The following is a 25,614-nucleotide window of genomic DNA, read 5'->3' on the forward strand; positions in this document are numbered from 1 at the left end:
TATAAATACTCTGATAATTTGTCATGCCTCCAAGACTTAACAAATTATTAATTCTTCAATCATTTAATCCTTGCGTGAAACCTGAGTGATTCCACCTGCAACTAGCTAGAGTAGATCTCTCACTTCCAAAACCGAATCCTGAGTGTTTTTGTCCTAGGGTTTGCTCCAACAAGAACTTACAAACTCCACAATAGAGAAAATAAGAAAGCATGAGCAAATGAGCTCTTAAATCCTTTCTTTTATTTTTTTCAATGGAACTTTCCCAAAGGGACCTTTTAATTTCTCACTTAAAATATTTTATTAAAGCACCTTTATAAAGTGACTTTTTATTTTTTCCTTTTTAATTCACTTAATTCACTATAAAATTAATTAAAGTCTTTTGTAAAATTTTCTTTATTGGACAACTTATTTAATTAATTAATTAATTTCTTTATTTACCTTGAAATTAGCCTATAGGAATTAAGTAGGCTAAATGGGTCATTTCTGGCTACTCCTTAGAAGGGGACATTACATAACGAGCCAAAATACAATAATTCTAAGATTCTATGAAAGTGGACTTTTAATGTATGTTGCCATTTTGTACATGTTAGAAGTGTATTTGAATTCGATAGCTTTATCATACAAGATCCAAATATTGATTTGTTATAACTTCATTCACGTGTATACTAAACTTTTGAAGCTCACACAACTGTTTTTTTTACCCACTTCCCTCTTTCAATCATTTTCTTAATTAGAGGAGCAATTCACCTAAGTGACTTGGTTGGCATAAGTCAACGGAGTAGTGGTGATCTACTATGATGATGCTTACACTTCTTTTAAACAATAGACTAGGATAGAAGTTAAGGAAATTGAATGACCTAAAGATGGAAGGAGAGAGCTTGAACAAGATATGAGGCATCAATTAAATATCCTTGTAGTGTGAGAATGTAAACTAAGATATGAGGCATCAGCTAAATATCCTTTGAGTGTGAGAATGTAAACCTTAAGTTCGAAATCTTACTTGTTAGGCTTGGTAGGATTTTTGGGTGAAGGATTTCTCCCATTGAAACATAATCCTTAAAATAGGCAAGTAATTGTGGAGCCATTGGGAAGAGAGGATAGAGAAATGTTAGCTCAAAAAGAACCAATCGGTTGGTAAATGATACATGGTGATTCAGTTATATAGTTTCAATAGTTGGCTATTTATCTAGTGCCCTAGTTATATGGTTAGGGAGAGGAATCGATGCATACTCATTGAACTTACAAAAGGAAGAAAACTAATAAATTATATTAATATTGTTCATAAAATAACCAAAAGTAGGATAATAGGTCTTGTGAAGTACTTTAGGTTATAAACATAGAGGTACAAAAGTAAAAGGACTTACATTATGAAAAGTAAAAAGAAGCTTGACACCAAGCAGAAAAGATATATAACGATAACTAGAGGGCAAACCTAAGTGCCATGCACAAATATTAATATCTTAGAGAGGGGAGAACCTCTCAACAAAGCATGGAATTTTTGACGATGAAACAAAGCAAGCATGATCAAAGACTAGTGATGTCACATGTTTATAGCTAGGATTTAGTTGAAAGAGCAACACCATCATCACCTATCATTTCAAAAGGGCCAATGCAAGATATGACGAACAGTACGAGGAAATTTTGTTGTTACATTTAACACCTCATATTTCTTGTCTGAGATGGACGTCTGATCTCCTTATGAACATTCAAAGTTCTCCAGTGCAAGAATGTTTGATTGGTGAATGCGTGCTCCCTTTGTTTTTCACTTGTCACACAACATGGTAGCAAGAGTGCATTAAAGACAACATTTTCATTTGGTCTCTTCTATTGTCTCTTTTTTGGACTTTGTATATGTTGGCTCAATTGCCCTAAAATTTTAACGTGTCATTACTTCTAACCTATAGTTTGGCAAAGATAAAATTCCGATTTAATTTGGCAAAAAATTTTGGAAGAAGATTAAATTCAACTGATATAACTTTATAAATATTTAAATATAAATATAGGATATTATTAAAAATAAAATAATATCATTTTAAATTTAAAAATATTAAAATATTAATAAATTTTAAAATTGAATTTACCTGTTGTAATTTTATAAATATGTTAAATTTTAAATATATTAATATTCTAAAATTGAAATTTAACATTTTAAACATTAAGTTTTAATGTAATCAATGTTAGTATTAAAAAATAATCATCATATTTTAAAATTTAAGGTATTAAATTGAAAAAGAAAAAAGAAATAATAATAAAAAATCAAAACCTCAGAAAGAAAACAACGACGAACACAATAAAAGAAAAAGTTAAACAAAACTTTGAAAATGAAATGTAGATATGTGGCCATCTTTGCCTCTTGTAGGTGTCATCTATGCTTCTATGCTAGCCCTGACAAGCTCGCCACTTATGTCAAGTTTCTTACTCTTTTACCCAGCTACCCATATAAATCAATAATGAATAACTTTCAATGTCCATCAGGCTAAAAATAGCCTATGGGACAACTGGCCTTGCCATTTTCGACTTCTGTATTTCAATCCTTTTCCAATTCAAGGTGATAATGTGCTCCCCCAACTTCTGAATAGTCCCCTGGCTGAATAAACTATACCAATAACCAGCTGTCAAGATAATGACGTGTTTGTCCCTGATGTCCCGGAAGGCATCACACTCCATAATAAAGTGTTTTTCTGATTCCACTTCCTTTGTAGTGCAAAAGTACAGACCCTTTCTTCCCATGCTTCTTTAGGCCCATTCCACTACCCTGTTTCACATCAAAGTTGATGAGAGATAATTCTTAATTGAGCAATAAGGATTTTGGCTCTTCCCAATTCTTTGGCAATATGACTCGGATCCCATCGATTATCCCTAATTGTATTGCTTCTAATCGATAGTCTTGAGTCGAACTTTTCAATAATGAGCAGCAACTTCATCATGTCTAGAGCCAACAAGCTGTGAAAAGCACTGTTTTTTAATATTAAAAAAATGCAGGTGTGAACTGTCAATGATTTGCAGAAGTGAAGACAAACGTACACAAGCTAAGAAAACCCTTATCAAAGACACCTTTAAAAAATACATTTTAATTAAAAAACCTTAAGTTTTTCAGTACAAAATTTAGGGGTGAATGGAAATGATTTTTTGAATTCTTTTAAGTTTTTCAAAATTTGAACTTCATGGATTAAAATTGGCAAACCTTGTGACATAGTTTCTAACAATTTCTACAAAATTTCTTCTTGCATCAGAATTGGGACAAGGTTAGCTAGTCCTAATGTTGAATCTGCACATACAGACAAGCTCCTTAGATATCAGTACCTTCTTGTAATATTAAAACACAATGTTTTTGGGGAATTTGACCCATCTTATGTCTTCCCACCAGAAACAAATATATATCTAGCAATTGCCTTCAAATTATGGCAGTAAATTGCCATTATCCATGTATGTTGGAAGCATGTAGGGAACACTTCTCAAAACTACATAGCCTGATGGAGATATAGGTGGGAAATCAGATTAACTAGCCTACCCACTTACTGATTGCAGATATTCTTTCCTGGGGCAACACTAGCTAAAATAACCTTTGAGTTCATATGATGACTGTAATGACACAGGCTTCATTCCCTTTTTGAAATTGAGAAGAGCATTGATCGTACTGCAATTGGAGGAAGCAGTCGTATGTGGGAATTTCAGCATCTGAGTTCCCTAGGTGATTGAATCCTAACCTTTTTTTTACCCTGAGGAGATAGTATATGACAAATGATGTCGTTTTGAATTTGCTGGTCTCATGCACATTCATTAATTGGCCATATATGGCATCAGTTAATTTCAAGCCAATAATATTTTTGCACAATATTGAGGACTTAGTGGACGAGTCTGAATATCCACAGGGGGGACAAGGAGAGTAAAATTTGTTTCTGTTATCCTACGTAAGAGAATTATCATGTTACATCTTTTTAACTAATTATCTTCTGTACAAGGTGTTTGGCAACATTTTCCTCGGTGTAACTAATCAATTTTGACACTGTTCCCACATATGTTTGAATCTGTATTCCAAAGGGACAGCACATCAGCAACAGTTATCTCTATGACAACCTTGAAGAACGAAAATTAAAAGATCCTCCACGGTGATGGAACTGAAATGCATCAGACTTGTCCAGTGATTGTACTTTGTGTTTTTAAGGATCATTACTCTCATTAACCACAAGTACCAATTCTGCATTGCAAAGCAGTGAAAAAGGAGTTGCTTTCACAACCAAACTTGAGTTTTAAGATTTATGATAGATGGGCAACTCTGCCAGTTGTCACAATGTTCTTTGAGATCTTTCAAATCAAGGTGGTCAATTTCAGTATCAGAAATCTTCTCCACAATTGATGCCACCAAATTCTAACCTCTAAACCTTGAACTTGTACTTCATTAATGGAGTTCAAGTTATTGAAAATCCTAAGGATGCCACTCTGATAAGATTTGCAGTGGAGGATTGCAGACAAGGCACATAAGCTTTGAATTGTGGAACTCCTGCAGCTTAAGCAAGAGGAAGAGCTGATGATTATTGAGTATCTGTAAGCAGGAAGATGTGAGCTTGGAAAGTGAAATTGATGACTACAATGCTGTGTTAATTGAGCTCTGAACAAAAGTTTTGGAGGTGCATGTAAGAGTCAAAGTGTGATTTGCATTTGGAATGGGTAATATTACCAAGAAAGATTGAGGTAAATGGAAAATTATGTGATGTTTGTCAAATCACGGTATGGTGGGAAAATGTGTGGATTTGGGCTTGGTGTGCAAACTTGCATTTGCACATGACATGTTACTCTCAGTTTGTCTATCTTTGACCCATACCTATTTTTTTGAAAGGGAGGAAAACTGGACTTTCAGGCTTCCAATGAGAAATGCACAGATGTCAAGATGCTCTATAACTGTTGCTTCTCTAACATTTTCTAGTACTTTATAATTGTGATGAATCTATTTTGGACATGTAGATCCATGCTGGCAATCTTACAGTTGAAATGCAATATGAACTTGGACTTGTGTTGGTGCTTTACAATATTGAAGGCTAGATTTTGGGGCTTTGAAGTTTGAACCCTTGGATGTGCAAGTATAATTGAGAAATGCAGTCTGCAGTCCACCAGCCTTATAATAATGGGGGTTATTTGGATTACAACTTCTTCGGAAAGCTTTCAGACTTGTGAGTGCAATTGTACATATGCAGAAGTGCGATGCAAAGCCAGGCTCACCAACTCACACCTTTTACTTAAGATTGATTTTGGTGGACCCTTGGATATAAGCATGTACTTATTCAAGTATTGAATTGAATGATGGTATTCATGACAACTACTGCCAATTTGTATTTTTGGAAATTGCATGTGGAATTGTTACTAGAATATATTTAATTTTTTTTTTAAATGAATTTTGAGACTTAAGGTGGAATTGCAGTGAACTGTAAAACAATGAGTAGATTGATAGACAGACTTGAACGGGACAGTTGCAATCTTGAATTTTCAAATATGGCTGATCAGAGCTGAGAGAAATTGATTCATGGAGATTATTGATTTCATTTAGACTCGAATGACACAAAGTCATAATTCTATGTGAAAATTCCACTGTTAAAGTTTGGGGTAACAATTAGAAAATTGATTTGCTATGGTGTTCAATTTGGAGACTGGGATCTTCATTTGTTCTGAATCTGACATCTTGTAGTTTCCTATTCCTACTTGGGAAATGTGACATCATAGCTAATCCTGGTGGTGCATCTATTTTAGCTGATGAGCAAACCATCTAGTTATATGTTTCCACTTATTTACATAAACCCTCTTGGATGTTTCTAATAAATCTGGGAACTTTTCAGCCATTATCAATCCTTTTCGGAAGCAGTTTGAATCTGCAAATTTAAGTGTTTCCTGTTCTCTCATATACTTTTCTGGTCTGATTTCATATTCTAACAGTTTTGGTCTATATTGGATAATGAATGAATGCTTTCTACTTCTGGCAGAACTGATTATGATTATCAAGAATTCCTTCTATAACGGTTAATGAGAAGATTGGTAATTTGCACGCTATCTCAATAGGCCATATATGATGATCCATGGGACTGTGAGAGCAAGTACTCTCATTTAATATGATTCTTTTTACAGATTTTTACTTAAAAGATATTGATTTGAGCCATAGCTTCTGCATTTTCTATAGCATATTTCAGGTCTAATGATGCATGCCATCTTTTTTGTATCTTACTTTGATGTTTGTAACGTTTACAATGTTTACATATCTTTTCTCCAACCTACTCAGTATTATTCGATTTTGTTATCTCTTTCTTGAAAATATCATAATTTTCTTACCTAGCCTTGGCTTTGTTTGAAGAACAAGCAGCTGCTGAGTCTCATATCCATAACTTTTTATGATTTGTTACGCATGTTAAATGTTATATCCTCTCCTTTTCCTCTCTGATTTACAGAAGTCTGTTAAGTCTTCTAGAAAAATATATTTTCATGAGTATGGTATGTTTTACAGTTTTTTGTTTTTGTTCCTCAATAACCTAGATATTTTATGGGATATTTAATTGCAGGATGCTGATGCAACCATGATTGCGAGGAAGAAAAAAAGTGATGCTAGAGAAATGCAAAGCTTTTATCATCGATACTATGATCAATATGTTAAGGCACTGGATGCAGCAGATGAAGCTGCAGATCGGTACAGTTTACACCATATAAACATTTGACTTTCTTTTTCTTAACATTGCTTGTTGCATTCTGCTACACAAAATCTGGCGTGCCTTCAACTTTTCTGAGCTCCACAATTCATCAAAGTTTAAAAATTAAACACAAACAAATATTATCATGTTACAATTTACAAATCATAATTGATCATTTCACTTTGAAAAGTGCTTGATTCTTGGAAGAGTTTGTTCTTTGGTATACTTGATTTACGGTATGGGATTGAGGTGCCCTTGGTTGCCTTAGTGATAGCTTAATGTGAAAGAAGAAAAAGATGAGCTCCTTAAAGATTGAAAGAATCCATTGTTGCTGTAGGGTACATCACTTGAGGAAAATGTAGCATATGGAGCTGATGGTTTATTAAAGATTGAAAGAATCCATTGGTTCTGTAGGGTACTTAGCTTGAGGAAAATGTAGCATATGGAGCTGATGGTTTATACCATAGTTCCACGGAGTTTTAGAATGGGGTGTGGGGGAACCAAGGGCCTAAATTTAGGAATGTGGGAGGACAGCAGGAAAAGCAAGGTACAGTACTCTAAAAATTAGCTACTTAAAAATGTACAAGAAATAACATCTGATACTTGTAAACTACCAAATAGTAAACACAACGGATTGAACAATGAAAAATGCTGAATATTAATATATTATTATATTTAAAGTGTCAATATAATGATCACATTTAAAACTAAAATATGGTTCACAAATTGTTCAAATCATCTTCTCTAAAAGTTGTGGCAAGCTTCTCATCTCTGGAACTACTAGAGCCATCTAGCTTAAGCTCCTCCAAGAAGACACCAACCAACCCTAGTTGTGATGCATTATTGTCATTTTGTGTTGGTTTCTCTCGCTCTGCATCCCATTGTGTTGCTAGACACTCCTTGTAGCAAGCATGTTGTAGTCAATCAAATGCAAGGTTTTGTGTGCAACTACAAGCTTCTCTGCCCATTCAAAGGTAAGCCTATTTGTCTCAATAGACTAGATGAAGCTATATGTAGACTTGTTCCTCTTAGGAACAAAATAACTAGAAATTTGGGACAAGAGGCATATGGCTAGTGTGGTCGTGAACGAATGAGGCCCATGCATAGTCCATATTCATGGGAGGCAAATATGGTTGATTTAGTATGAATGGTGGTAGCATCCTTAGCACTGTACATCTTCTGAATTGCATTCATGAACCTTGCTTGCACCTCAACATTTGCCACAAGGGAAAATTTGGTGAGTGTTTGCATGTAACACTTTGGGTTCAATGCATACGCAAACACATGTAAGGGAGTGTTGAGCTTCTGCCACCTTTGTTGAATGATAGGTTGAATGTGTGCATTATAGAACTGCAGGATGGGTTATTTGGTTTGTCCAACAACATTCATATGGCTAAGCATGTTGTGAATGCACTCATACACCTCGTTGAGGTTTGGAGATTTAGCATCCCCAGTTTGATGTCTATGAAAATTGGTGATATGATTCATTCAATGTATTTTGCATCAACCCAAAAAATGTTGTTCTTCATAATCTCCTTTAGTTGCTTTCCTTGCCGTGACTTAGAATTGGGCTATCGGTTCCACTCTTTTGTCATGACCATTAGTTTCAATGCCTTTTGCAATTCAAGCATTCTCTCCAAGAGATTGAAGCATGACACAATTGTTCTTTATATGTTTCAACAATTCCTTATTCAAGAAGGTTAAAAATGGTGCATGCGATGTGTGGTGGTTGCAGATAAACATTTATATATCTCTAGCATCAAGAACCACTTGTTTGATCCATTTGATTTTCCCCCATGGCCTTGAATGGATTGTACATGGCATGCACAAAACAAAGAGTCCACCATAGATGTTTTTATGTCACCTCAACCAACTTCCCCCTACATTGCATGCATAGGTTGTGGCTATCACCCCTTGCACCACATTCTTAGGGCAAATCTCTTCAAATAGCATCTCAAAGGATTTGAAATTGTTAATTGACATCCTTGTGGTGCCTTGAACAATCAACGACCTTAAGGAATAAGGGCCATCTATACATGTCATTATGATATCGATGAATGGATGATACCAAATGTCTATCTACTCATCCCTAACAATGTTGCATGCATTTGACCCATGTAGCTTTTGATCTTGGAATAGTTCTTATCCAAGATTGTGGTACTTAGTTTTATCTTTCTTGGTGGCACATATGAAGGCCTTTTTTTAATAATCCTATCCACATCTCCTTATAATTAGGAGAGGGAGCAACATGGAATGGAATGCCATAGGAAAAGAAGAATTTACCATGACATCATATACCTTTTTCTCATTTGAACATTAAAGAACTTTGCCATTAGTTTGGGAGTAAAATTTGTTACCGTACGTTTCCCCTTAGGCTTTGCTGTAGTAGATGAAAATTTCAAAATAGAGGACATTGTATCTCTTGGAAAGTGCTAGTACCTTTCATTGGCATGCCTACCAGGTGGTTTGTCTTCATTGATACCCCACACTTTATTTATCTTTGTCCTTTGTTTAAGTGACACAAGGTTACAGGCCCCATCACCTTTACCTGGAATGTGAAGGAGCAGAATGCATTAACTCTTGTTATGCTGCCTTAAAATTCAAGGTCACAAAAATGTTATTTCCATGGTCTAGTGCTGCCCCTCTTTCATCAACCCTAATATTGTACTTTGATTCTCGTAGTCAACGACACTATTTAGGTTCCCAATTCCTTGATCCTCATTGTCACTCTTGGCTGTGAGAACTCATAGTGGTACTATAAGAAATGAAATCTATGGCTTAAAATTTGAATTTTAGTGCATATGCATAATACAAGATACCAAGGCACAAGGATTTCTTTTTGTTTTACTTTAGGTTGCACAAAACGAATAGGTAGATGATACACAAAAATCAGAATCTTTGTTCTTCAATCTTAGTTTAAAAAAAATAAAAAATGCTTTTGTTTTTCTTATTCAAGTTTGCACGAAGCACAAAAGCAGAGGATACACAAAAGAGGAAATCCTAATCTAACTATCAGTAATACATAATTTAAAGATAAAATGCCACCTTCAAACTTTAAAAAATTTAAATGAGAGGAATTCTAACTCTGATGGTACTATAAGAAATGAAATCTATGGCTTAAAATTTGAATTTTAGTGCATATGCATAATACAAGAGACCAAGGCACAAGGATTTCTTTTTGTTTTACTTTAGGTTGCACAAAACGAATAGGTAGATGATACACAAAAATCAGAATCTTTGTTCTTCAATCTTAGTTTAAAAAAAATAAAAAATGCTTTTGTTTTTCTTATTCAAGTTTGCACGAAGCACAAAAGCAGAGGATACACAAAAGAGGAAATCCTAATCTAACTATCAGTAATACATAATTTAAAGATAAAATGCCACCTTCAAACTTTAAAAAAATTAAATGAGAGGAATTCTGATTTTGATCTTACTTTTGTTCATTTTTATGCAGAGTAAGAGGCATTGAAGCAGAGGATACACGAAAGCCAACTGAAAATCAGAAAATCAACTATATCATTCTGCAAATTTGTAAATAAACAATTAAAAATAATTTAATTAATAAATAAAATTCCTAAAATACTGAATGTTTAAACAACCCTAAAAACTGATGTTATAAAACACCTAAATAGTAAAAGTAGAAGTTAAACAACTCTAAAAACATAATATAATAATTCCTAAAACTTACAAATAATTTGCAATTTGTATGTATAAAAATTATATTGTATATTTAAATGAAAAAAGGTGTGATTATTGGTTTTAGATTTTCCAGTGAAAATGCAAATGCCGAAAACAAAGAATGGATGTCAAAACTTGTGAAGTCTTACCTTGAAGTCTTGATGAATGCTTTGAATGATTGATTATGAAGACGATGAAAGCCATTCTTTTTTTCTTGCACTTGCTCAATGCAACGACAAAGTGTTGATGGTGATTTGGATTGAGGGTGAGCATGCATATTTATAGTTTTTTTTAGGTTTGGGGTTGTGATTGAGTGAATTAGATTTTCAAAAAATACTTTTTTTATAAGAAAAAAAATGAAATTAGGGGAGATTTCTAAAGGAAACAGCAGGAAACAAAGAATTGGTAGAAAATGGTATCAGAAAAGAAAGAATTTCTAGAAATCTTCGATGTTGCTTTGGGAACGACCAAAACTCTTGGAAGTGTTATTGTAATCTTTTGAAAAGCTGAGTTTGATAGACCATAATGGGTTTCCAGTCTAGTGGGAATGGTGTGGGGACTCAGATTGTAACCATCAATAACATTCATACCTACTGTTTGTATGATTTTCAGCTCAATTTTAAAACTAATTTTTTTATATTAAAATTCAGCCTAACTCGTTATCCCAATTTCGATTATAAATTTATAGTTGGCGTATGGTTTTGGGAGTTCAATTTTTATCACGAGACAAAATAAAACCCAGAAGCACAGAGAAAATTTGGTCCTAGAAGTCAACCCCATTTTGCAATCTTAATATAAAATGTGTTGGAAGTCATCCTTGGTTTGCAATATCAATTTTGCTATCAAGTTTTCAGAGCAAATAACTCACTTTTGGAACTGATTTAAAAGTAGGACATGAACCTTTCTGAAACTTTTAAGGGCATGAAAGAAAACCTATGGATTAAATGTCAACTTGAACCTATCTGTGGACTAAGAGAAACAAAGTGACAATAGACTGCCGGTTTCTGCGAGTGATTTTTAATGTGGGAATTTATGAGTAGAGATATCCTCAAGATGAATTTTGTAATGTCCCCCCTTTCTAGATAGGATCATGAATCAAAAGTTAGTCTATCAACGAGCCCTCGTAGACTAACGAGATGGCTAGAGGACATTTATGATGGTGGTTTCCTCGAGATTCAAGTACCATTTCAGAATATTTTGGGATTGAGCCAGTTCTTGATTGTGTCACCTTCAGGATGCCAGCTTGAAACTACATTAAACATCATTAGAAAGTGAGAAATTCTAGAGAGAGAGTGAGGTGCTTCCTTGCCAGGTATCCATGAGGAGAGAGAAAAGAGAAAAGCAAAAGAGATATTAAAGTTGATGTGTAGAACTTCATAATTTCCCTTTGGGCCACTTAAAACACATTAATAATCTTAAGTTTTCACCTTTCCTAAGTTTTCAGTCCTAGTGAGAGAGTGAAAGGGGAAGAGATAAAAGCTGGTTTAAGTGAAAAGGCATATAACCCAAAGTGAGCACTCCTAAATGGGATATTACTATGTGGAAAAGTAACCAATATTCAAATCATAAAATCTGGCTGAGGTGCTAGGGTTCAACCCTAATTAGGGCGTAGTTTTGAAGACTCATAAAAAGGCAAAACTTGGAGGAAGGTTATTATTTACTCTTTCTCTCTTGCCTCCCTTGAGGAGCTTGTGAGCCTTAGGTTTTTTGTAGACTTTGGGGATGGAAACCTCCATTGTTGTTGCAAATCTGTAGCTGTGAGAGACCAGCCAAGGGTGCGAGGAGGAACTCCATATCAGGGGTTTCCATTGAGCTTCAAAGAAAACAAGTTTTGGTTTGCAAAATCTGAAGCCACCTACTTGCTAGTGTGTGTGGCCATATTTTCTTGCTTGGAAGGTTTGTACTACGTTGTGGAATCATCTTTGCGCAGGGATTTATGGGCTGTATATGAGGAAGAGTTGTGTGAAAACTTGGCAGCAATTTTGAGAAGTTTTTGGGCCAGCAAAGAAGTTGTTGACAGTGGTTGTTGTGAGGTGGCTGCTTGGCTAGCCGACCCCCTTCAACAACACTTTAGGATTTCATCTTAGTCACAAACTTCATTCTAATTAGTTACTTTTAGACTACCGTCTATGCACTCCAACACCATCGCCTTCAGCAAATTACCTCGTGACAGCAATTTGGAGAGGAAATGATCAGGTTTCTGATCTCGAGTTTTTTGACTTTTTTCTGATTAAGCACCTCTTTTTCTGAGTGAGCACCTTAGTTGTGTGCTACATCTAAAATTCAACTTTTCCTCCTCAAACTACTGGGTATGTTAGTAGTGGTTTTAAGGACTTCACTTGTTTGTAATAGAACTATTATCAGAAGAGCTTAAATGTGATTTTAAATCAGTTTTTAATCTACTTCTTGTTATTAGAAGAAGGCATAATTTATCTTCTTTCTTTCAAAACTAAAAAAAAACAAAAAACTACATCTTCTGCAACTTCTATCTAGCTCTGAAAGATCACATTAAAAATAAAAACATACAGTATTATTAATTTAATTAAAGAACAAGCAGGTGTTGTTCTTCTAATGTTCAAATATTCAGTGTCCCAGAGAGGGTGGGACATTACAAATTTCCTAATATATTGCCTATCCAATAAGTCCAATACAGTCCTAAGAGTCGGACGCTATTTGCCTATCCAATAAGTCCAATACAGTCATAAGAGTTAGACGCTATCAGACTAATAGCTAGGGAAGAAGAGGAAAACTAAGTTGCTTTCTGTTGATGTGTTTTTTAGGCACATGCAAACACAAAATAAAATACCCAAAAGTATCTTATCCTCTTTTGAACAAAGTTTCTCAAATGCTGAAGATTGGCTTAAGGATCACTTGAGATAACTCCAAGGTTCTTGTATGTAGGTTCACTACGTGTGGATAAGCTCTGTTGGTTGATGTGATTGTTGGTATCACAAGGGGACTTATGTTTAAATGCTTGATTTGTTGGAACTTAGGTCCTATCTACTCAGTTGGAAGATAAAAAAAGCAAAAGAGATGGGGTTTGAGAAGTGTTGAGACATGGACCAGTTAGGACTCAAACCTAGGACCTTCCATATGCTCCTGGAGTGCTCTACCCTTGAGCTACTAGCCCCTCTTGGACCAGTCCATCGTCGGTCCAGGTGTGGCTTATTTCCAACACCAACACCCCCCCTTAAGTCACACCTCTCGTGTGCTTGGGCTCCTAGCCTGGACCTGGCTCTGATACCATGTTGAGACATAGACCAGCTAGGACACGAACCTAGGACCTTCCATACGCTGCTGGAGTGCTCTACTACTGAGCTACTGACCCCTCTTGGACCAGTCCATCGTCGGTCCGGGTGTGGCTTATTTCCAACACCAACACCCCCCTTAAGCCACATCTCTTGTGTGCTTGGGGCTTCTAGCCTGGACCTGGCTTTGATACCATGTTGAGACATGGACCAGCTAGGACTCGAACCTAGGACCTTCGATACGCTGTTGGAGTGCTCTACCACTGAGCTACTGGCCCCTCTTGGGCCAGTCCATCGTCGGTCTGGGTGTGGCTTATTTCCAACACCAACAAGAAGTCTATGCTACTCCTAAAGCCTAGAATGTAAGAAGATGAGTGAATGACTAGATGGAATCTTATTGGGCAAGGTCTCACCATCAACCTGAACAATGTGACACAAGTTCAGTGCAATCTTCTAAGGAATAATTAAAAGATGTTCAAATCATTATCATCAAACACTGATCACCATTCAAATTAATGCATAAGAAATGTACGTATAATGATTGAAGTCAAGCTCATTCAATGCCGGTTGACCACACAAGGCACACTTACAATCAGCAAGAGGCTAGTGGTATGGACTAACGGATTCCACGCAAATGCATTCAACACATTCTTCCATTCGATCTAATTATTTATCATCTAAAATGAAGATCCAACAAGAAACCATGCACATTGTTCAAGAAACAACACACTTCACCATAACCTCAATGAAAATGGAGTTCATTTACAACTTAGGCAACAATTTCTGCCTTCTCCTCCTACTCTACTCTAATTGCTATTCTATTCTTCTATTCTTTCTCTATTCACTATCTATTTTCTCTATTTGCTAACTATCCACTATTAACCTTTACAAATGAAGAGTTTGAGCTTTATATAGAGAGCTCATTTATAATTAACGACCAGGATCAAATCTCTATCAACGGCTAAGATTTTACAATGAAAACCCTAATTAGGGTTTGTTACAACAAACTCTCCTTAGCCAATGAGGAAATTACATTAAGAGAATGTGGACCAATAGATATTGAGGGTAGCTACATCGGAGTTTGTGCCTTCATATATGAGCTTGATTCATTGAACTTAGACGTGTTTATGTGGACCCCTTGGATTGGTGGAGTAGTGACTGGGAGGCCACCTCAATCGTGCACTTTGTAGACTTGATTTGATTCATCATCATGAAGGGATGTTTGTGTAATATCCCCAATAATTTTTTCAATTTATTTCCAATTCCAATCACAACAAGAACCCGTTAAGGTTAGAGAAATAACCCTGAACAACTAAAAGGAATCCTTCCACCTTTTGTTCATTGAGAGCCCAATCTGGGAGGGTGAGAGCATACGGTGTTTCGGGGATCGTTAGCACCATAAACCAACTGAAAGCTGAATACAATAATGTGCGGCAAACCAACCCCTTCTGCTTATCTAGCAGGTAAACAAGAAACTTGGCGGTAAACCAGCCAAGTGAACAACTCATCAAGACACAAATCACTCAACTGCAATGTTTCAGCGAGAGGACTGAATCACATCAAAAGCTCAACTCGATCGCTTATTCAGTGGGAGGACCAGTACAAACATAAAATCACTCAACCACTTACTCAGTGGGAGGACAAAACTTCAGAACTGAATTACAGAGCAAATAGGCGGCTAAGCCAGCCTCTTCCACTTATGCAGTGGGCAAGCAACACAAGAAATGGTTAGTAGTACTACTACTTAACCTTACAATTCAGAAAGAGAAGATTAGAGATAATATCCAATGCAGATTACAGCAAGAAACAACTAACAAATTAACTCAAATCATGCTACTACTGCTGTACCCAAAAACCTGAAGTCAAACAAGCATGACTAGCCTCAACCGGCAACACCAAAATGATCATAACTCACTCAAATGATGTCGGAAACACACCAAATCAAATGCGAATGAAAGATATAACCTGGATGATGAAACATGAACACAAAACCTGCAATCCAGTCACCTCAAAACAGCAGCACACATCCCAATGCACCTCTGGAATGGTATGGCCCAGCTGAAAGGTATGATTTGCAACTAAAAATCCAATTCTCCAAATCAGTGGCTATAAAATTGCAGACTATATCGCCTCCATGCCACGTTTTGATAGAGCCAATACCCAGAATGAAGGAATCACTTGGTCAAGAGGTATGAGCAAAAATAAGTTTCAGCAACTCCGCGACCAGCAGCAAGAAAACACTCCAAAATCCACACAAAACACTCCACACTCAGCAAAACACTCTCTAATAGCACTGAAAATACAAGAAACACAGCTAGGTACTATCTCCCAAGTACGAAACTGAGACTTAGCTAGGAAGCCACACTTCGAAGCTCAGATTTCAATCGCCAAACCGACAGCATAACAATGCAATTTCATAAGATACCAAATGAGAGGCCAAGCACCTGTATTTATAGATTTTTCCCTCTGAAATTCAAATGCAAATGGTGCCCAAAACCATTGAAATTCAATTTCATTTCATGTCATAGCCTCCCCTAGACATGGCGTTAATTTTCCCAAACTCCCTAGGTAAAGTTCGAACTTTTTCCTAGGTGACAACTTTGCAATATAAAATAATATAAACATGAAATATTTCATCTTTCTCAACGCCACCTTTTTAATGCCATTCACTTAGGAAAATAGGTGTCTTATCATTATTATTTGGCACGGATTCTGGGCGCTCTTACAGAATAACCACAGAAACCAGAGGAGAAGTTATCAAAACGAGAGAAGGCATTGCAAGGAAGGTGCTGGAAAAATGGGAGGTAACAAGAAAAGATTTGAACTTGCTTCTTGCTCTAATTGGAGAAAGAACGAAGAAGTTTGGGATATCCTTCAACAGGGGGGTCTGAATGTTTTCATGGAACGACTAAGTGGGAGAGACCCCACAATCACTAGCTATTTCATCAAGAACTGGAAAAACGGAAAAATTCTGATTGGATCACAGATGATGAATGTCGATGAAGAGGTTATCGTTGAGGCCACGGGGATGACTACCGAGGGTATGAAATTTTACAGGGACAGAGGAATATCAGATAAAGCAGCAGACAAGTTTCCTGTTACGGATGGAGAGAGGAGAAAGGTGATCAAAATTGACAACTCCTACCACTCCCCGAAGAGAATTTGCAGGCCATGGAGGTTTGTTTTATTCGCTTCTATTGAATACATTACCTTAGATGGTAGGTTTACCAGGGCCTACGGGCATCACTTCGTCCTACTCAACCATTTTCGTCATGGTGAAAGGGTTAGCCTTCCCTATTACCTAGTTTGTTCTATGGATCATACTATAAAGGAGATCCAGAAGGATCCTAAAGGTGATCATGCCCTCCACCAGGGGCTTATGGTCCTGGTTTATAAAATGCTAAAGGGGAAGTGCATTGAAAAGCCTATTAAAGGCAAAAATGCAAGAGATGAGACTACGGAAAGTAAGGATAGTGGTTTTAACTTTGATTCGGAGACCGAGGGAGAGTCGGAAGAAACTAGCAAAAAAGGGAGGAATAGGGCCAAGAAGAGGAGGATTATTGTGGAATCTGAAATGTCGGATTCTGAAACTGAATCCCTTCAGGAAAAATCTGTTAAAAAGAGGAAAGGGAAAGCCACTGGAAAGAAGGCTCAAAAAAAGAATACTATAAAGGGTAGCAATTCTGATTTCAATTATGTTCTGGTTGAATCTGAGGAGGAGGCTGAAGAAAACAAGAGGGTCGATAGTCAGGACAAAGAAGGGGAGGGTAACCTAGTTAAGGACAATTTGGAGGCCGTGATTACCACAAGTTTGCATAAGGAGGAAAAAGGGGATAAAAATGACAGTGGTGACAAAGATACTGTTAAGGCCTTCTGTGAGACCATCGCTACTATGGTGAAGGATATTAACAGTCTGAAAACCAATACACAGGCCATTGCAAGAATTACAGTTGGTGACAAGCCCTTGGCGGATCATGTTAAAGAGTTAGTGGCCGTTCTGCATAATGCGGAAGCTATTGAATGTATGGTTGGAAAAATCATAGCTATGGAAAAAAAGGTCAATGAGATGGGAGATAGAAAGGAAATGGAAAACAAAATGAAAGATTTTGGCAGCAGAATTGACAGGCTGGAGCTCAACGTCAAGAAGATTGCTGATCAAAATTTCCAAATCCTCAAATCTTCGGTGGACAACATGAACATCCTTATCAATAGGTTCGAGAATAATGCAGAGAAGGATGGTGATAAAGAGCAGTTGAACAAGAAGGGTCATGAAAGGAGGACCAGAGCTAACACAAAGAATGTGGGCGACATCAAAGGTCGTGAGCTGGAGGATCTGAAGACCTCAGCGAACAACATGAAACAAATGGTTGTTCACGCTGAGGAAATTATGAATAGTGTTTAGTTTCAGTTGCTGTCCTTGGTTCTGTCTCTTTGTTGTCTTTGTGCTTTCCTTTTACTGTCTATTCCGAGTTTTTAATGTAATGTTGTGTTAAGTTGATCCCTTTCGGTGGGTTCATTTTGTCTTTCTGAAGTGATCAGGCACTTTTTTAGCAGTTCTGTTTTCCTGGCTTGTAAAAGGTTCGGGTACCTTTCAAATACCTGCTTTTACTTAATCAAAACAATATTGCTGGCAGATAGATATTTTTCCTAAGTTGCCCATAACACAATTAATCAGTAATAAAAATAATTAAATATCAAACCTTAGGATAAGGAACTAATATTTAATTAAATAACTTATAACTCCAATACTGATTAATACCAAAATCAAGGATGAAGCTGTGCGATGAAGACCACTGAACTGTGCTGAGTCAGGACCTTGTCCAAGACTGCTAAAAATAGAAATGCTCAACACAACCACTTACTAAAAAAAAATAGTAAGTCAAGAAATATTGCTCCGAAAAGCATAATCTTCGCACCCAGAGAAAGAGCTTGGAAAGCTTAGTAGAACTGCATCATCCAAACAGCCAAACCCCAACTTACTAAAAATAGTAAGTTCTGACTTCACCAAAGAATCAAATGCATGTTATGCCACCCTGGATTTCATAGAAAACCCAGAAGGAAACCATAAGCAGAACTAAAGAATTCCCTCCTGACAAACCCTAAAAAGCTCACACAGAACTCCACAAAAGTTGGAAACCCTAATTCTCCTTTCCAAATAGCCTACGGGTCTCCGGAATAGGCCAATGGACCACTAAATGCACATCACTGAGAAGGGGACATTACATGTTGAGAGATATCTTTTGATACTCAACATTATCTAGTTTGCTTAAAGTGATGATGATAATGAGAAGCAAACTTTGATTAACTCTTCTGAAACTATCTGCTTCTTCAATCATGTTCGATGTAGGTCTTGTGATGACTTTGGTTGATCCTCCTTCGTTTTTTGCCATACTTGATGAATGACGCAACTGGTTGAATGTAGCTCTTCAATGTACTGACTTCGATTCTTGGATTCCTGAAGGGAATTCAAGATTGTAAAACATCCTTCCATCATGTAGGTTATCCTTCCTTTATGCTCTAGTGCCTTGAGGTAGTTGGATGATCTCTTGTTTGCAACTTTTGATCTCCCCATGTCAATGTGATAGAAAGAGAACCTTGAAGATATCCCGCTCTACTGCTTGCAGCTGTTGAACATTTGAAGTCTTTCAACCTAGTAGCACTTTGAGTCTTCTTCCATGCATTTGAGGTGTTCTTGATGCTAATGAAGCTTCTTGAAGACGTCTTCCTTGTATCTTGATCTTGGTGTTGAAATTTTCTCTTTGAGATGCCTGGTCCTTTTGAGCTTTTTCCTTACCTCCTGCAAAACAAACAATTGAGCATCAAACACACATGATTTATAACCTTTTCATACTCCCATTTTGACTTGATCTCTCACTCTGATTTTATGTGATTTTTTCTAAATCTGATCAAAAGAGGAGTGATATTAGTCAGTGAACTTGCTGTAGTTGAAGGGAGTTTGTTGTATAGGAGATGAATTCTCTGCTTATATGATGAATCTGGCTACTTAGTGGTGAAATTCGTTCTCCTTGATGACTGGATCTGCACCTGCAATGTCTAAATTTGCTTTAATGCTGACTGATTTTGCTCATGCATTGACAAAATTCACTCATATGCTGATGAAATTCGCTGACCTGCTCAAATTTGCACTAGGAATTGATGATCAAATGATTCATTTTGACCTTTCTTTTATAGGTGCTTTAGGGTAAAAGACATGTCTTTTAAGTGCAAGGCTGACTTGTTTTAGTAAAAACAAAATAACAAATTACCCTTTCTTATGCTGGCCGACTCATCAAGTTTCCACTTCTCTTTTTGCAATTCAAATTTTGAATTAATTTTGGTGCCAAAATGCTTTGAGGAATTCGCTCAAAATAGGGAGCAAGGTACATGACTTGGGAAAATTTCGCTCCATTTGGTGGCCAAGGTACATAACTAAAAGGAATTTCGCTCCAAATATGAGGCAAGGTGCATGTCCTTGGAAAAATTTGCTCAAAACTTGGAGTAAGGTACATGATCTCAATAAGAATTTCGCTCTTGACCTTGGAGAAGGTACACAACTTTGACAAACTTCGCTCCATTTGGTGGCCAAGGTACATAACTTCAAGGAATTTCTCTCCAAATATGAGGCAATGTACATGTTTAAAAAATTTTGCTCAAATTTGAGGGCAAGGTACATGATCTAGCTAAATTTGCTCTTGACCCTTGGAGAAGGTACATGGTTTGGAGGGATTCGCTCAAATTTGTTGTAATGTACATTACCATAGGGAAAATTCGCCCCAAACTTAGAGCAGTGTACATGTCTTTAGGGAAAATTCGCTCCATTTTGTGAGCAATGTACAGTCCCTAGGAAAGTTCGCTCCAATGGGAGGGCACTGTACATGACCTTTGTGTTGACCCTTAATTCGATTCCCTCAATTTTCTTTCACTTTATTGATTCAAGCCTTAAGTGTTTAAACCATTCCACATGAAAACATTGTCAATTTGACCTTCAAGAAGGTATAAAGATGAATTTTGCTTCACCTGGAGGGCACTGTATAGGGTCTTAGGAGAAATTCGCTCCAATGAGAGAGCACGGTACAGTCCTTAGGAGAAATTCACTTGAATTTGTGGGCAAAGGGTGACACCTAAAGACAAATTCACTTCCAAATTTAGAGCAAAGGACACTCACGTAAGCAAATTTAGCTCAGAATTGGAGGCAAGGGACATGACCTTAATGTTAACTCTTAATTCAATTTCTTTTACTTGCCTTTGTTTCATTGATTCAAACCGTAAGTCCTTCAGCCACTTTACGTGAAAACATGTCAAATCGACCCTTAAGGAAGGCCTTAGGAGGAGTTTCGCTCCAAACTTAGAGCCATGACAAGATCTGAAATGAAGTTATGCACTCAACCAAGGTTTGATTTTGCAACTTGAAGTATGATCAGATAACACAAGAAACCTAGGCATGATACAGAGGAGTCTTTCTATCTAACTTTCATGCTCGACTCACTTGACTTTCTTAGTCCCTCGTTTCAATCATAACCCTGCGAACAAGAGACAAGTCATTCATTCCAAAAGCCTCGACAACTGACTGTCTTCACTCTATCCTCTGGAGACCAACCTGACTTGATGAACTCTCTGGCTACTTAAGAAATTCTATCCCTTCAATGCAAGGATTAATAGCAAAGACTCTAAGACTGACCAACAACTAAGCTAAGAGGACTAATCCTAGAAAGCGAAAAGTGGGGGTCCCCATTTGCTATGGGGCGATGTGTGAATACCTCACAACACTTCCCTCATAAAAAATATAGAACATCTTGACACCAAACTAATACTTGTCAAGTCTTCAAGGTTACATAAATGCTTTAACTTACATTTCGGAAGGAGGGAATCTTGTTAATAGTTTTGCATATTTTATTGTTTACAGTTGGTATTAAACATACCTTGTAAGCTATAATTATTATTATTTTTACAACTGCTCCATACTCTCATAATACTTACTGATTGAGAGACTAGTAGATTTAGCTAAGGAAAACAAGATGGAGTGAATGAGAGCAGTGAGTCCATTTCTAGAAATAAGATAACAAAAAAAATCTTCAATTGTACAAGGCCCTGGGCCTTGGCTGTAATTTACGCAATGACATTAGAATTTATCCTTATAGACGTTTCTTTGTTACATGTTAAAGAACATTTTATCATTTGACATGCTAGTGTTTGTTTTGGATCTGCTTCAGTGCGCATCTGGCAAAAACATATCAAACTGCTGCAGTGCTGTTTGAAGTATTAAAGGCAGTCACTAGGACGGAGAATGCTGAAGTTGATGCCGAGGTAAGTAATGCTAGTTGTGTGCAATCTTTATGATCAAGAGACAAAGTATAAATTTACTCATGATCAGAAAAGGGAAAGATGATTACATGAGGCAAATAATTGTGGATGCAAACACTGAATAAGCTGTTTTCTTGGATGCAGCTTCTAAAATTTGGTAAAGATGTTGAGAAGAAAACAGAACAGTATGCCCCCTATAATATTCTTCCTCTTGATCCAGGAGGTGCAAATCAAGCCATTATGCAGTTTCCTGAGGTTAGTTGTAGCAACAATTAAATTATAAATTCGATTGCTTCATGTTCCATCTTGTTTTATCATTTACTCTTTGTTCATGTCGTTCAGTTTCATGGCCCACTTGTGTCCATTTGTGGACTTGGTAAAACTTAAATTTCTGTGAACGTATGCTTTTGTCAAACTTTCATGTTCCTTGTGCCTGTCCATGTTTATATGTTTGCTTGACATGTTTTTGTTGGAAACTGATTACCTGCACATTCCCTATAATCATTTAGTTGAAGATACTTATCTATTGTCTGAATATTATTGTTTTGATTCTTTGGCAATTCCTACTTCATCTGTGATCTCAGATTAAAGCTGCAGTAGAAGCTTTACGCAACATTCGTGGTCTGCAATGGCCTGATAACTATAATAAAGAAAAAGATGCAGATGATAAAGCAAGAGATGCAGATGATAAAGCAAGAGATGCGGATGATAAAACAAGGGTTCCAGATCTGCTTGATTGGCTTCAAGTAACATTTGGATTTCAGGCAAGTAGATTTGAAGTTTTTGAGGCATGGTTCTCACATCTCTCATGGGGATTTGTTTGCTTTCAGTTTTCCACCGTATTCTTATGTTCGGGGCTGAGAAAAGGGTACATTGATTCCATATTGATATAAGTATTGCCGTTACATAATTGTGGTATTAAATGATTTTCAAATAATAAGCTTAATTGGTGTTCATGTTTCACAGAAAGACAGTGCAGCCAATCAGAGGGAACACTTAATTTTGCTCCTTGCAAATGTCCATATCAGGCAAATTCCTAAGCCACAACCAATAAATAAGGTGCGCCACTTAGATATACTAACTGCAATGAAAATTATTTTGATCGCAGACAGATTATGAGCATTGATATTGTAATTATCATCTTTCTGTTGTTGTGACAGTTGGATGACCGGGCTCTTGATGATGTCATGAAAAAAATATTCAAAAATTACAAGAAATGGTGCAAATATTTAAAACGCAGACATAAACTTTGGTAATAATAAGCTATATGATATAGTGTCCCTTGTCTTTCTCTTGTAGTTATTTCTTTTAAGTTTTTATGTTTACTTCTGCAGAGAGTTTTAAGATTACCCTGGTAGCAGTTTTGGTTTTCGCTGTATGGGAAAGCTAATTTCTAGTTTTGTTTGCACAGGTTACCCCAAATACTACAGGAAGTACAGCAGCGTAAAATTCTCTATATGGGACTCTATCTACTTATTTGGGGAGAGGCTTCAAATCTGCGGTTTATGCCAGAATGCCTTTGTTACATCTTCCACCACGTATGCAACAGTTCGTTTAGCTCTAAATCATTTTTTTTTTCTGGGAAACTAAGATATTTGATTAAAATATTTGGAAGTGCATTAGAGGGAAATAAACGTATTTGAATGATTGAGCACACTAAAATAAATAAATTTAAAATTGTTCAGACTAGCATCAACATTAAACTAGGGCATTTTGAAATAATTCGCATGAATTTCACTTTGAAACTGGTAGAGGGCCCACCCAAAGACATTGGGGAACATGAAACTGGTAAGATATGTAAATAAAATAGAATAGAGGAGAAAACTCATTCTTTAAGTTATTAAATTGAAATTGAGTTTGGCTGTGGGTGTGTTGATGCGAGACTTGTATAGCAACATGTTTTGGGGGGGTTGGGTACGTTCTAGGTTCTCTATACAAATACAATATAAAACTCAAAAACATAATTTGAATAATAATACAATATAAATATGGTAAAATATTAATAAATTATATTATTTTATTTTATAAAATAATAAATAGACTTACATAATAAAAAAGTATATTTAAATATAATTTATTAATAATATTAATTTAATAAAATTGGAGAAAAATTAAATTTATCATAATACTTAATAAAATATTATAAACTATTAAAAGTACTAATATTTATAATAATTTTATAAATGTCAAATTAACTCTAATGTAAAAACTTAAATCTTAATCAAGAGAAAATTAAATTGAAATATGTGTTCCGTGATTAAATTAAGTGTGGAGATATATAATGTTTTTGATGGAAGGTTCAATGTGCATTTATAAACAATTATCGACACAACTGATTGGTTTGTAGATTGCCTTTGTAAGACTGGTTTTTGGATTATGTATTTGGCTATAGATTTGGTTGGCTCAAGGCTCGAGAGCGATCCAAAACAAATAGCTTGGAACTCCATTGATCACCATGTAGTTAGACAAAGCCTAGAGATCTAGTAGTATGGTTTGTTGCACCTTGATGAAATCATGCTTTCTTATGATAGTTTTCCATGAGGCATTGTTTTCTCAAGAAGTGAGCGAAAGTGATGTGACCCCCACTTTAAGCAACCATATTGTTGTCACTCTCTAGGTTCCCCTTCCCTGTGAAGAGGGTAGTCCACTGAACTTTCCCTTGTTGGACTGGCTTTTGCCATGAGAGCAGGCATAGTTTTGTTTGTGCCATTAGCAGGGCTACAATGCATGTGCCATTTTGAGTTCACAACTATTTTGTGGTGAGTCGATTTAGAATATCACAGTTATAAAGCCATGGTCTGCACCTTCAACTCATCTACAATACAAAGCTACACCTTCAACTCATCTACAATGCAAAGCTACCGTAGCAATTTAACTCTTAACACATGTAACTAGACATCTCAATAAACATCCATACATAGGATAGGCTCAATAAATATTATTGAGTGAACAACAAATGCTGGACTGAATACTTGGTGAATAGCAACTCCAGCAATATGCATGCCTGAGAATTACTAGATTTCAATTAAAGACAATTATTTATACTGTTTACAGAGCTATTGCATGAAAATAATAAAAAGCCGATTGGGATTTATATTCTAACCATTACTACTTGCATGATGTGAAAGCTTTATTAAAAATCAAACAAAATTTGAAATTTTTCGTTCTTTATTGTGGTGTGCACCATACTTCTCTATACATTGTCAAACATTTTTTTCAATGTTTTTCTCATTTGAATTGGCACGCCTTGCTTGTCTTGTGCATGTCTCGATTTGCATCGTGCATGCTTGGATATCATTTTCACAAATTTTGGTTCATTGTGATGCATACCTACTACCTCCACATGTGCCAGTACTTGTGCCTTAACATGTTGCATTTCTAAACCAAGACTAACACTAGACACGAGGCACACACTTCATCCCTAATGCACATCTAAGAATAGACTAAGATTTTAATTTAGAAATACCTATGTTACCCGAGGACGTGTCGCCAGGCTAAAATCCCCCGTCCCCATACCGGGGACGTTTTGGGGACTTGGGGATGTTCCCCCGCCGTCCCCAAAATTGCAAAATCTTTGGTAAACGTCCTGAAAACTTGGGGACATCAGTGATATTCTCAAAGGGGATTCCCCCCTGTCCCCAATATGGTTGGGGACGTCTGTGACGTCTCCTAACCGTCTCGGGGACAACCAGTCGTCTCCCTTTTCCCAGTACATTAAA

At 36.4% G+C, this 25,614-nt stretch overlaps 1 protein-coding gene across 1 annotated transcript in view; it reads left to right on the forward strand.

The window, feature by feature from the left end:
- The window catches only part of LOC131064527 (callose synthase 3), a 124,711-nt gene that overhangs the window by 23,839 nt on the left and 75,258 nt on the right, over window positions 1-25,614 (forward strand). The window contains exons 3-9 of the mRNA XM_057998674.2: window positions 6,543-6,667; window positions 21,805-21,898; window positions 22,040-22,150; window positions 22,480-22,659; window positions 22,862-22,954; window positions 23,056-23,147; window positions 23,307-23,433. Coding sequence (XP_057854657.2) covers window positions 6,543-6,667; window positions 21,805-21,898; window positions 22,040-22,150; window positions 22,480-22,659; window positions 22,862-22,954; window positions 23,056-23,147; window positions 23,307-23,433 — 822 coding nt within the window. The remainder of the gene's footprint in view (window positions 1-6,542; window positions 6,668-21,804; window positions 21,899-22,039; window positions 22,151-22,479; window positions 22,660-22,861; window positions 22,955-23,055; window positions 23,148-23,306; window positions 23,434-25,614) is intronic.

This window comes from Cryptomeria japonica, chromosome 1, assembly GCF_030272615.1.
Source record: "Cryptomeria japonica chromosome 1, Sugi_1.0, whole genome shotgun sequence".
Lineage (NCBI taxonomy): Eukaryota > Viridiplantae > Streptophyta > Pinopsida > Cupressales > Cupressaceae > Cryptomeria > Cryptomeria japonica.